Source organism: Thamnophis elegans, chromosome 10 (assembly GCF_009769535.1).
Source record: "Thamnophis elegans isolate rThaEle1 chromosome 10, rThaEle1.pri, whole genome shotgun sequence".
Taxonomy (NCBI): Eukaryota; Metazoa; Chordata; class Lepidosauria; order Squamata; family Colubridae; genus Thamnophis; species Thamnophis elegans.
The window spans coordinates 62429912-62444176 of record NC_045550.1 but is presented as its reverse complement, the minus strand read 5'-3'; the positions used below and the strand labels follow the sequence as shown (position 1 = coordinate 62444176).

General features: G+C 49.1%; 1 protein-coding gene across 1 annotated transcript in view; it reads left to right on the top strand.

Moving 5' to 3' along the window:
* The first annotated feature begins 643 nt into the window (after nucleotides 1-643).
* DCUN1D1 (defective in cullin neddylation 1 domain containing 1) overlaps nucleotides 644-14265 on the top strand; it is a 33165-nt gene continuing 19543 nt past the window's right edge. The window contains exon 1 of the mRNA XM_032225366.1: nucleotides 644-922. Coding sequence (XP_032081257.1) covers nucleotides 764-922 — 159 coding nt within the window. The 5' untranslated portion in view covers nucleotides 644-763. The remainder of the gene's footprint in view (nucleotides 923-14265) is intronic.

Below are 14265 nucleotides of genomic sequence, written 5' to 3'. Positions count from 1 at the left end.
GAAAGGAGAAAAGAAAGGAGGGAAGGCAGGGGGAGAAGGAAGTAAGTGGGGGAGGGAAGAAAAGGGTATGGAAAAGAAAGAAATGAGGGAAGAGAAGAGGGAGGGAAGGAATAAGATACCTAACCTTTGATGTTTATATGATTGATAGTATGGGAATATCTCGAAATGTAGTTGTATTGTTTTTTACAAGTTATGGATGTTGTATTTTCGTTTTACCAATAAAATCTTATAAAAAAAAAAAAGAAATGACCAAGCCAGAAAGGTCGCTCTATGTCCAATGTTTTTAATGTTTAATCAATAAAAAATTAAAAAAAATTATGACGACCTGTATTCTTTTCTTCTCCCCCCCCCCCCCCCCACAACCCCACTTTCCCTATTGAACTACACCAACCGCCCCCAGTCCTGGTCCATCTGGGTGGCTTCCCCAACGGAATATAAACCTCGCTGCAAGCAACGCTCCCCGGCCTGCCCTCCGCCGCCGCCGCCGGGCTCTTCCGTTCGAACAGCCCGGGGGAAACCTTTCTGAGGCGGGGGGGCCCAGGCAGAGTCGGGTGGCCGCAGGCGGCGGGAATGGGCGACCCAGCCTCGCCGTCCTTCCTGCCCTTCCCGCCGAGAGGCTCAGCGCGACTCCCGCGCGCCGCCGGGCGGAGCGCCTGGGGCGGATCAAGCCCTCGCGAAAGAAGAGGGCCCAGCCCGGCAGCCGGGGCCGCTCGAGCTCCGCCGGCAAGGCCGGCCGGGAGAGCGCGGCCTGGGCGCAGTGCGCATGAGCGGCGGAAGGCAGGGCCCGCGAGGAGGAGCCCCGGGAGCCGCTGCCGCCGCCGCCGCCGACCTCGGTCCGCCTCCTCCTCCTCCTCCTGCTCCTCCTCAGAGTCCTCCTGAGCCGGCCCGGCGGGGAGCGAGGCCCGCGCGCAGCCCCATCATGGTGAGAGCCCGCCCGCTGAGGGGAAAAAAAAAAAAAAACCGCCGCCGCCGCCATCGCCTGGCAACGCGCGGCCTAGCCGGTGGCGGGAGGGCGCGACCCCTCAAGGCCGCGCACAGGGGGCCCAAACCCAGCGGGCAAAGGAGGGCAGGCCGGTGGGAAAAACAGGGCGGCGGGAACCGCGGGTTGTCGCTTGGCTGAGGGGGGAAAGGGCCGCCTCTCATTCCCGACCCGCCCGGGATCCCGGGTCGTGCCCTTGCCGGGAGAGCGTGTGAGGGGAGCCTTCGGGGGAGGTCGGGGATGACGGGTGGTCTCTCTCGCCCTCCCGGATCCAAGCCCAGAAGTGTCTTCCCTGTGAGGAAGGAAGCCTTTGTGGGTTGTGTGTATGAGGTGTATAAGGGAGATGGTGGTGGTGGTGGTGGTGGTGGTGGGATTCCTTTTGCCCTTCATCCCACAAGGGGTTGGGGTACTCTTGGTCCTCTTTCAGGTTTGGGGTAAATGGGCGCCGATGAATTGAGGGCTCTTCCCCCCCCCCCCTGAAGAAGGGAATGGAGGTGGATGGGGAAAGAGACGGGATCTAGGAGGGAAAAAAAGTCAGCCAATTGTTTGGTCTTCATTGCAGGGAGGGGAGAGGGGTCAATCCGTGGTGGCCGAACCTCAGAAATAATACTTGCGATACTATCTGGATTGCTATATATCAGACTTTCTTAATTAAGTAATAAGAGTTGCTCTTCGAACCTTCACTTTTAGCACATCATTAGTCAAAAAAAAAAAAAGAAGAGGAAAAGCACTCATTTCTACTTGATTTTGCTAATTTAAGCTGAATTTGATAATCTCTCTCTCTCAAAAAAAAAACCCGACAACAACCATGTTTGCCATATTCTGAAGTGGTAAGGTTTAATACTTGGGTGTGATTGATAGAAACGTTTTAGCTAATAGGGTAAGTTTGCAATTCAACTAGTTTAACCTATGTTTATGTTTCAGCAACAGTAGAAAACAATTTTATTATACATATTTACCAGGCAATTCCAAATAAAGCCGTAAACCTTCATGATATTTAACTATTAACCCAGTGTTTTTCAACCTTGGCAACTTGAAGATTCGCTGGCTGGGGAATTCTGCGAGTTGAAGTCCGGACATCTTCAAGTTGCCAAGGTTGAAAAACACTGTATTAACCCATCTTTCCTTGTGTGGTGCCAAATCCATCAGGTATCAAATCAGGAATCTCCCCCCCCCCCCCAATTTCATAAAAAAAGACACACACTTTCCATTGGAGTCCATTGGATCTTGTGTCCAAACATCCCAGGAGTGGGTGGGTGTGCTTACACAAAATTGGGTGTGCAAAATTTCCATAGACATGTTTTGTGTGTGTGTGTGTGTGTGTGTGTGTGTGTGAAATGTAATGGTGGGAAAAGGTGCTGTCCGATTTGGGATGGTTTGATCTTCAGAAGGGACAGGGAATTCCTGCTAGCTGGAAGATGGTCTGATGGTGCTGGAGTAGGAGTTTGAAAAGGTGTAAATTCAAATCCTGTTGAAAGATCTGATATATTGGAGTTGATCATCATTCCTCCTCTGAGTCTGACTTATCTCGTAAGTTTGTTGTTGTTGGGAATATAAATTTAACACATATATTAATTTCTTCATCCACGGGAGTCCCTCCCTGATGAAGAGATTTCTGATGGCAGATTTCATCAGAAAGGTGAAGCTATAGTGTGGATGGGTTTGGCTAAAGAGTGGTCTGTGAAGCCAGGAATTAGCTTTGTAAACATTACAATACAAGCAATTGTAGAATATGAATGAAACCATGACTTAGTTTATTGGATAGGTCACATAAAAACATAGGTACAGCAGCAACTGCGGAGTTTTGTCCCAACATCTTGGCAAGAATGTTCTTGTAGAATCTAATAATTTAATAATATATCAATTGAATACAACAACAACAACAATAATAATACAAAAATGCCAAACCCAGTCTGAACATTTGTCTGACTTTGCAATGTTAAGTAGTGATAATAACAACAGTCCCAGGGTTGGTTTATTTGTTTATTTCTTATAAAAGGAACAGTTTTCTATAAGAAAGAAGAAACTAGACCAAAATCTGATGCCAACTTTCAGAAGATGATAAGGCAGTATTTGAATCATCTTGTCACTTTATTTCATCTCAAATGCCCCTATTCTCTTGCAGAAATCTAAGAGAATCTGGTTTGAAATAGCAGAGCTAGAATTTAATGGCAGATTCAGTTCAGTTTGGTCCGAATTTAATTCAGATTGTTAATTTGTTTTCCACTCTTGGTGTAAACTAGTATTACACATCTTTAAAAGTCAGTGACATCATTAATTACTGTTGGAATGCATTATGCTATTTAGGTCTTGTTTACTTGAATAGTGTCATGACCTTCTGAATGTGTATCTCTCTCTCTCTCTCTCCCTCCCTCCCTCCCTCTCTCTCTCTCTCTCTCTCTCTCTCTCTCTCTCTCACACACACACACACGGAATTATCCTGGAAATTGAGGAATATTTGCAATTAATTTGATGGCAATGGCTATGTCCCACAAAACATTAGTTCTATATTTAGTTGGTCAGTATTAGAGGCAGGGATGAGAACATGGGCCTTATTCAAATGTTAACTTTCAGCTCATAGCATCCATATGCTTAAATTAACATAAGAATTCAGCAACTCATATTTTGAAATAGGCTGAGATTTTCACCTGTTTTCCTACATGGCTATGTCTTATACCGAAAGACACTTTAGTTCCCAAACCGTTTTTTTTTTTTTTTTGCCATTGGGAATTCTTAAAAAGTCTTCGGAGTTTTAAACATCTGTATTTATAGGTTAAAATCTTCATATTTTCTTTATAGTGCACTCTTCAAATGATTTATATTGAAGCATATAGTCTGAAAATTCCTTTGTAATTTAGTTTAGAGCAGATTAGTATTGTAAATGAGTTTATAGTATTTGAAAACCTTTTCTTCTGTGTTGTGTGTGTGTGAATGTGTATATATGTGTGTGTGTGAACACTTTCTAGATACTTGTTACCTCAGTGATGGGCTGCCCAAAACAGCATGTAAAATTCTTCAGGTAATATAGTCAGTTGTACCAGGACTCTTTTGGTACTTACAGTTGTGTTCAGGTGCAGTTAATTTTACATTCAGTGTATACACCCAGGATGTTTCTCTTTAGACTAATTTATAGCCTCTGCATTTACCGTATTTTTCAGAGTATAAGATGCAACAGAGTATAAGACGCACTAAGGTTTTGAAGAGGCATTTTTTTTTTAAAAGTAGGTAGGTAGATAGAGGGATAGAGAGGGAGAGAAAGAGAGAGAAATACAGTAGGTAGGTAGGGAGAGAGAGAGAGAGAGTAGGTAGGTAGTTAAGTTGATAAAGGGATAGAGAGAGAGAAATACACACACACAGACATACATACAGTAGGTAGGTAGAGAGAGAGAGTGTGTAGGTAGGTAGGTAGATAGAGGGATAGAGAGAAATAGAGAGAGAAATACAGTAGCTAGGTAGGGATAGAGAGCAGGTAGGTTGGTAGGTAGAGGGATAGAGAGAAATACAGTAGAAAGACAGGGAGAGAGTAGGTAGGTAGATGGAGAGGGGAGAGAGAGAGAAATACAGTAGGCAGGTAGGAAGAGAGAGAGAGAGAATAGGTAAGTAGGTAGATGTTTCCAGATGTATTTATCCATGTATTTATCCTTCTCCATGTGCTGGAGAAGGAAATCGCTGACAATCTGCAGCACCTAATACTTTGTTTCTGCTGGCACAGCACTTGATCAGTCTAATTCTCATCAATTAGTTAAAGAGCTTCCCAAAAGGGAAAAAAAACGTTTTTGCACTTTACAAACCTCCCAAAAATGGCCCGTTTTTCACAAAAACGGCCCAATTTTTTTAAAAAGGCATGAATAGCCTTGGGGGGGCTATTCATCCCAGGAGCTCTCTGAAAGCCTCCATAAAGGTATGCACGGCCATTTTGGTGAAGGGGCGGGGCTTTGGGAGGCAAATATGCTGTATTCGGTGTATAAGATGCACCCAGATTTTCAGCTTCTTTTTTAAGGAAAAAAAGGTGCATCTTATACTCCGAAAAATACAGTAGCTTCCAAGGAAGAAATGTGATAGGCCATTTCTCTATCTCTGGCAAAGTGTATTTGAACTGAACCAGCATCTAGTTAACCTTGGTTGAACTCAGAAACTAAGCAGAGTTAGTACTTGAAGAGAGGGTACAATTTAAAATCCCAATGACATTGTCATTGCCTGGAAGACAATGACAAATAATTTCTTCAGTGCTACCAAGAAAACTGTACAGATGCGTCATCTGGATTAAATTTATGGTTCGCATTTTTGCCTCCTGCTCTTCTCACCAGGCCTAGTAGGGAAGGCATGCTTAGGATCTCTTCCATCAAACAGTGGCATCCACAGCCTATATCCCCTAATCCTGATGGCCCCAACCATGTTAGTCTTTTTTAAAACTCTGAAGACCTGGCTGTTACCTCTGGCATTTGGGCCACGATCCAGGCAAACTCTGCTGGTAATGAATTTGATTCCTGTTGGTTTAACCTTGGGTTTCATTGTTCTTTTGGGTTTGGTTGTTAATCCTTGTACCCTTCTCCCATTGTCATTGTTGTTGGATGGTTATGTAAATCATTTAAAAGTTGCCCTCGCACATATGTACCAGTCATTCCCGACTCCAGGGGGCGGTGCTCATCTCCCTTACTAAGCTGAAGAGTCAACACTGTCCGAAGACGTCTCCGTGGTCATGGGGCCGGCATGACTAAATGCCGAAGGCGCAAGGAATGCTGTTACCTCCCCACCAAAGGTGGTTCCTATTTTTCTACTTGCCTTTTTACGTGCTTTCAAACTGCTAGGTTGGTAGAAGCTGGGACAAGTAACAGGACCTCACTCGGTTACACGGTGCTAGGGATTCGAACCACTGAACTGCTGACCTTTCTGATCAACAAGCTCAGCATCTTAGCCACTGAGCCACCACGTCCCTTAAATCATTTAATTGAATCTATTTAAATAAGGGTGCGATGGCTCAGTGTTTAAGAACCTAGGTTTGATTGGAAAGTGACAACTTCTGAGACCTGAGCACCACTCAACGGGGAGAACTTCTGTTACTCGCCCCAGCTCCTGCCCACCTAGCAGTTTGAAAGCATGCAAATGTGAGCAGATATTTATTTTAAAAATGTGAATTTATATAGAAAGAATATCTTATTAAAAACAGGCTAAATTGAGGATTCCCTTATAAAAAGTTAAATGTTGGTGGCAAAACTGGACACATTATTATCCAAAATAATGTAAGATGACATTCGACAATAACTGTACAGTACTTCCACATTATAATTTCCAGCACGAGTCTCTTGCTTATTCCCAGAGCAGGGGTAAAGAAAATGCTCTACTTTCTCAGGCACATTTTCTGTGTGGTCCTGTTCCCTGTTGCCATTTTATACGCGGCTCCAGGTTGACTCAGCTTTTCATCCTTCTGAGGTTGGTAAAATGAGGACACAGATTTTGGGGGGCAAATATGCTGACTCTGTAAACCGCTTAGAGAGGACTGTAAAGCACTGTGAAGCAGTATATAAGTCTAAGTGCTATTGCTATTGCTGTCAACTCATGCTAGTTTGCCAAAGTTGGAGTTAGCTAAGAGATAGAGGCAGATATATGTAGATGTAGCTGCTGTTTCAAGTACTGTTCTGGGAAACTAAAATGTTTACATCTATTGCTTGCTAATATTCTTTGTGGTTCATTGATAGACAATAACCGGTTTTGTACAAGACGTGGAGCTAAAATGGGAAGGGGTACTTTGTGTCTTGGTGGGATGTATGTAGCAGGCTATCATGATATGCCATAATATTTAGCCCTCATATTTTTATTTACAGTAATTGAAGAGTCAGGTATAACATAGACAAATTCAACAGAAACAATATAAAAATGTGAACAGTTAAATCAAAACTAAGATAGCAGAATGACTCAAGAGAAAGAGGAAAATTACATTAAGCTGACCATGCAGTGTAAAGAAATTAATTTGAGCATATGGGTTTTTACTCCTGAACTTCAAGTTTATAAAGTGCCATAAAATGGTTCATGTGTATTTGTTTGGGATAGCATATTATATGGCCATTGCAGTTGTGTCATGTTAGTTGTGCTTGAAGATCTAAATAACTTGGTAAGAGATAAACAAAGAATAAAATGTAAACCTTTGATCAATATTTATAAATCGGAAAAATGAAAAGAAGAAACATCACTAAATGTGACACCCCAGCCTCTATCCTATCCCTAAAGGTAAAGGTTCCCCTCGTACATACGTGCTAGTTGTTCCCGACTCCAGGGGGCGGTGCTCATCTCTGTTTCAAAGCCGAAGAGCCAGCACTGCCTCCGTGGTCATGTGGCCGGCATGACTAAATGCCGATGGCACACAGAACGCTGTTACCTTCCCACCAAAGGTGGTCCCTATTTTTCTACTTTCATTTTTTTACGTGCTTTCGAACTGCTAGGTTGGCAGAAGCTGGGACAAGTAATGGAAGCTCCCTCTGTTACGTGGCGCTAGGGATTTGAACAGCCGAACTGCCAACCTTTCTGATTGACAAGCTCAGCGTCTTAGCCACTGAGCCACCACGTCCCTCATCCTATCCCTAGCCAATCCCTAATTAAGAACTGCGAGGAATATTTTTAAGGGGGATAAATTTCCATACTAGCCTTCTTAAACCAGGGGGAAAAGGGGTTACTTTAGATGAATATAGCTAAATGCTTGTTTTGTCATATGTATGTATCTTGTAGGAAAGTTTCCCCACCAGATGATCATACTGAATGACTTAGTTGATGATATTTCCAGTCAGGGTATAGAATTAACAGTTGTATGATGTCTATCCGCAGTCATTGTCCAGAGAATTGTGTTTATAGTTTCACTGGAAGAATACGGTTTCAGTGAAAGTGTAATCTTAAAAGTCATACAGGAAGTCCTAAACTTATGGTTGGTTGCTCAGTGATCGCTTGAAGTTATGACAGATCCCAACAAAGAGACTTGCAACCCAAATTTGAATTAGAAGTTCAAATATCCCCCCCTCCCAATTATGTACTGTATTTTTCGGAGTATAAGATGCAGCGGAGTATAAGATGCACCAAGATTTTGAAGAAGCAAATTAAAAACAAAAGTAGGTAGGTAAATAGAGGGATAGAGAGGGAGAGAAAAAGAGAGAAATACAATAGGTAGGTAGGGAGAGAGAGAGTGTAGGTAGGTAGGTAGGTAAAGGGATAGAGAGAGAGAAGTAGAGATAGAGAGAAATACAGTAGATAGGTAGGTGTTTCTGATGGCACAGCACTTGATCAATGTAATTCTCATCAATCAGTTAAAGAGCTTTCCAAAAGGAAAAAAAAGTTTTTGCATTCTGCAAATCTCCAAAAAACAGCCCGTTTCTCCATAGTGAGGGGGGAGGAGTATCCAGAATGGGTTTGACCTTATCCTCTCGTGATTGGTTTGAGTCAGATAAGCTCTTTGGGCTCCGCCCCCTGGAAGTGAGCCTGCCCAGTTTTCTGACTCAAATCGATCGTGAGAAGTTGCTCATTCGAGAGCTCCAGGAATTTACTAGGATCTAAAGGAAAATTCATTTGGACCCGTCGAGTTTTGCCTCCCTGCCTCACACACAGCCTCCTCCTGCAAGATTGGAACTGCCACTAGCCCCCCTGGGGCGGCAGGCTGCCCTGGACACTGAGGAGATCCGAAGACTCTCAGTGAGGAACTTGGCCGGCCAGCAGGAGAAAGGGCAAAAGCCTCTAGCAGGCAGCCCTAACCAGGAGGAGGGGCACAAGCCTCTAGCAGGCAGCCCCAACCGCTGAGGCTTGTAAGTCGCTGGAGCGCTCCGTTGCTCCCCTCAAGGGTTGAGCGACGAACCAGGGCTTCCAAACGCCCTGGAGCGCCCGCGCTGCCTCCACGTGGCCAGAGGATCGTGAGGAAGCCGAAGAAGCTGTTCCTGGCCACAGCGGCATCGGAGGAGAGGCAGGAGGAAGAGAATCCGGCTGGGAGCGCACGTGGCAAGCTCTCAGGAGCTCAAGCCTCGCTTCAGGCACCTTTAAATTTCGCGCCCCTTTGCAAGCCGGTCGGCGCCATTTTGAAGCCGGGAGGACCCACGTGGTCCAAGATGGCGGCGCCCAGCAACTACCAGGAAGGAGAATCCCAGGCAGTTGCAAGCAGGGACTGCAGCCCCACCGGAGGGGCAGAAGAACAAGCACCCAGGTCAGTGGCTTCCCCAGAGACTGCCCGAGGAGGGGGGGGGGAGAGGAAAGGCTAAATGCAAAACCAAGCACCTTTCCCCCAGGGCAGATCCAGAGGAAGGGGGGGGTCACAAGCCCTCCAAGCCCTCTAAATACGAGCGGAGGAGGCATAAGGCTTTAGAGAGACTTTGCAACCAAGCAGCCAGCCATCAGAACGCCCCAGGCAAAGGGGGGGAAAATCCAGGCACTCCCTTATCCAGCGGAGGCTCAGGGGAGAATCCAGCCCTGCCAACAAGGATCCCTATAGACACCTCGGGGCTTTGGGGCTCCACTCAGGGGTGGCAATCCCCTATCACCCCTACTGTGGGGGCAGCCTTGCCTACTGGCTTTCCCCCTTTGGGCAGCCCCCCCCCCTGCTCAGGGGGGCTTCAGCCCCAACCCAGCGCCTCCCACAGGGGCCCCCAACTTCCAAGAATTAATGATGCAGGCTTTTCAGCAATACATGGCTGCAGCATTCCAGCAGCCACAGCCTCAGGGGGCCCCCCTCCCCCCCACCCCCAGGGCTCCTGAATTCCCAGAGGCCCAGGAGGAAGAGATTCACAGCTCCTCAGATTCATCCCAGGAGGACAGTGACAATGAGAGTGAGGAAGGCGAGATCAGAGAACTCAAGCTATCAGAGGATGAAGGCATGCCTCCTCCTAAACCCACCTTCACTGGGTTGTTCCAGCCCTCACTGTTTGAGTCCCTGCTCTTCAAGGCCAAGGCAATGGTCAAGCTAGGCAACAGAGCAGCGGAAGCCACACCCCAACGCCAGGGCCTATCAGCAGAGAACATCTTTGATGAGCAGGCCATCGAGGCAGACACTGTTCCTACGCCCAAGACCTTCCTAGGCCTGATAAGGCGCCAATGGGCATCTCCTACAAAGGGCCCCTCACCCTCCTCTTCAGACAGGATGTTCTTCAATGTGGACCAAGAGCTGGCTAAGCTCCTTGCACAGCCCACCATAGATGATCCAATCGTGGCTCTTCATACTTCCACCAACATGCCTGGGGAGCCAGAGGATGCCTTGAAGGCGGAGGACAAGAAGGCAGACCTCACCTTGCAGAGGGGCCATTTAGCAGCGGCCTGGGCGGTGAAAGCATCCACCACAGCCTCTTTCATCATCAGATCTTCTTTGCTGTGGCTGCAGGAGCTACAGCAACGCACCCCCATAGCAGATGCCCGGTCACATCAGGACATCAACAGGCTGGCAGCGGCCATCCAGTTCTCATCGGATGCCACCCTGGCTGCAGCCAGATTTGCTTCCAGGGCGATCGCATCGTCGGTGGCATCACGCAGGCTGCTGTGGCTTCGACAGTGGCAGGTGGAGGTTCGTCACAAGTGGCGCCTGGCTTCAGCCCCCTTCACAGGGGACTCCCTCTTTGGCTCGGCTCTGGACCGGTTCCTGGTTGAGAACAAGGACAAGAGGAAGGTCCTCGCCACTGCCCAGAAGAAAGGCAGCTTCAGGTCAACGCCATACCCCAGACGCTCCTACTCCCGGGGTCAGGACTCTGGTTCCTTCTTTCGGGGTCAGGACCTCCTTAGGGGGTCAGAGGCAGGTTTCTCAGGAGGCAGGCAGTATCAAGGGGGATTCCCTGCTAGACAGAGGTACCCAGACAGACAGCAAAGAGGCAGGCAACAGAAGCGGCCCTTTCGAGGGGGCGGAGGAGGCGGAGGGGGGCGCTCCTTCCGCAAATATTAAAGCTAGGTCCAGCGTTCTCCCCATTGGGGGGTGCTTAGCGCACTTCGCTGACCGCTGGGACCTCACCTCCTCTGACAGATGGGTGCAGAAGACCATCAGGCATGGCCTTTCACTCGAATTTCTTTCCAGTCCCCCGAGCTTCTTCCGGATATGTCCGGTTTCTAAGAACCTGACCCGGAGGCTGCTGATGCAGGAAGCCATCCAACACCTGTTGGAGATCCGGGCGATCCAGCCAGTGCCTCCAGAGCAACTGGGTCAGGGGCTCTATTCCATCCTGTTTGTCATCCCCAAGGCCTCTGGGGGCTGGAGAGCGATCCTTGACTTGAAACGCCTGAACCGCTCCATTCGCTATAGGAGGTTCAAGATGCACTCCCTACACTCTATCTTGGAGGGGGTTAGACAAGGAGACTTTCTCACTTCCATAGACCTCACTGAGGCCTATCTACACATCCCCATTGCCCAGGATCACCGTAGGTATCTCAGGTTCTGCTACATGGGTCATCACTATCAGTACCGGGCCCTCCCCTTCGGGCTGTCTTCGGCCCCGAGGGTATTCACAAAGGTAATGGCAGCGCTGGCAGCGCACCTGAGACAGGTCCCGGTGCGCATCCAATGTTACCTGGATGATCTGCTCCTGCAGTCATCCTCCTTTAGGGGCGCTCTGCGAGACCTAGACATCACCATGACAGTCCTGAGGGACCATGGGTTTACAGTGAACCTAACCAAGAGTCACCTCCACCCCTCTACTAGTCTGATTCACCTAGGAGCCAGAATAGACACCCAGGCGGGCATGGTCTTCCTGTCACCCGACAGACAGATAGCGCTTAGACAGCTAGCCTCCTCGATAGCCAGGAAGCGCAAGGTGTCCCTAGCCACTCTGTCTAAACTACTAGGCACCATGGTCTCCGCCATTGGCATCGTCCCGTGGGCTCGCCTCCACACCAGAGATCTCCAATGGTTCCTCTTGCCGTTCCAGCGAAGACGCACGAGCTGTTCGCAGACCAAGGTACTTCTCCCGCTAGACGTCTCCCGCTCCCTGGCTTGGTGGACATCCCCAGCGATCACAAAGGGCGAAACCTTCTGGACACCAGACCGCTTGACGGTAACGACGGACGCCAGTCTGAGCGGGTGGGGTGCCCATCTGCTGGCTCAGATGGCGCAAGGAGAGTGGACTCAGGCGGAAGGGACTCACAACATAAACTGGTTGGAGCTCAGGGCGGTCCGCCTGGCTCTGTTACGGTTCCAGAACTCGGTCAGGGGCCAGCACATATTAGTCCTCACAGACAATATCACCACCAAGGCTCACATAAACAGACAGGGGGGGACAAGATCAAGGGCCCTCATGAAGGAGGCCAAACGTCTGGGTCAGTGGGCCGAAAGGAACCTCCGGTCTTTGAGGGCAGAACACATAGCGGGGGTGGACAATACCAGGGCCGACTGGCTCAGCCGGGCCGAGGTGGACAACTCAGAGTGGAGGCTACAGCCTGCGATATTCGAGGAGGTGGCCGAGCGCTTCGGGCGCCCGGAAGTCGATCTGTTCGCCACTCCCCTCAACACTCAGCTCCCGAGGTTCTTCTCCAGGTACCGGACTCGGGGGGCGGAAGGGACGGACGCTCTGCGGAGCTCATGGCCCAGGGGTCTTTTGTATGCCTTTCCTCCCTTGCCCCTGATTCCCAGGGTCATACGGAAGATCCTTCAGGAGGGGGCGGAAGTGGTTCTGTTGGCTCCTCATTGGCCCCGGAGGCCTTGGTTTGCAGATCTCCAGTCTCTGTCGGTGGAGAGGCCCTGGAGAATTCCCCAGGAGAGGATATCCCTCAGCCAGGGGGCGCTGGAGCACCCGGATCCTCAATGGCTCCAGTTGACCGCTTGGCGGTTGAGCGGAGCATCCTGAGGAAAGACCTCTTCTCCCCCAGGGTGATAAGGACTATCCAGGCCGCCCGCAGGCCCTCCACAGAGCGCATCTATGGCTCCACTTGGCGAGCCTTTGACTCTTGGTGCAACTCCCGGGGGCTCAATCCCATCCAGGCTACGGTGCCTCAGGTTCTGGACTTCCTCCAGGCGGGCCTGGATAGAGGGTTAGCTCCTAACACAATTAGGAGACAGGTCTCAGCCATCTCATCAGTTCTCCTGTGTGGCAGAAACCAGAGCCTGACGCACCACCCCATGGTCAGGCAATTCCTTAAGGGGGCCTCCAACCTCAGACCACCTACGGTACACAGGTACCCTTCCTGGGATTTACACAGGGTATTGGACGCTCTAACGGGCGCCCCATTTGAGCCATTACAAACAGTTTCCCTTAAGTTCCTGACCCTGAAGGTGGCCTTCCTGGTGGCCATCACTTCCGCCAGGCGGATATCCGAACTGCAGGCGCTGTCCGCCAGGGAGGATCTCTGTGTCTTTCACCAGGATAGGGTGGTGTTACGGCTGGATCCATCCTTCATTCCCAAGGTGTGCTCCTGCTTCCATCGAGCCCAGGAACTGATTTTGCCCAACTTCTGTCCAGACCCTTCTCACCCATTGGAGAGGAAGTGGCACACTCTGGACGTAAGGAGGGCTCTAAGGATTTACCTCAGGAGAACCAGGCCAAACAGGAAATCCGAAGCCCTGTTTGTCTCCTTCCAACCAGGATCCCTGGGTAATAAGGTAACTTCCACCACTATTGGCAGGTGGTTGCGAACCTGCATTGCCACTGCTTACCAATCGCAGGGGTTACAGACACCAAATCATATCACAGCCCACTCCACACGGAGTGCTGCCACATCCACGGCCTGGGCCACACAAGCATCCCTGGCCGAAATCTGCAGGGCAGCCACGTGGGCTTCCCCCTCTCCCTTTGTCAAGAACTATAAGCTGGACTCCTTTGCCTCGGCAGAGGCCTCGTTCGGCCGCAGGGTGTTGCAGGCGGTCCACAGGGCAGGACCCGTGCCTCAACAGGCCTGAGGGGGGGACATATGGCCTCAGGGATCTCCCTCCCTAGGGACGTGCAGGCTTTGGTACGTCCCATTCTGGATACTCCTCCCCCCTCACTATGGAGAAAGGGCGTTGGTACTTACCTGATACGCCTCTTCTCATAGTGGGGGGAGGAGTATCCAGTCCCTCCCTGACTATGTTTGTACAACTAAGTGTTATGTTCATTGTTTATATTGTTATTTAATTATTGATATTGAAGACAATAAAAGCAAAAAAAAAAAAAAAAAAAAAAAACCTGAATCAAGAGTCTGGAGTGAATGATGCAACGAGTCGGAGAGAGTTCTTCGTCATAAAACTGGGCAGGCTCACTTCCAGGGGGCGGAGCCCAAAGAGCTTATCTGACTCAAACCAATCACGAGAGGATAAGGTCAAACCCATTCTGGATACTCCTCCCCCCACTATGAGAAGAGGCGTATCAGGTAAG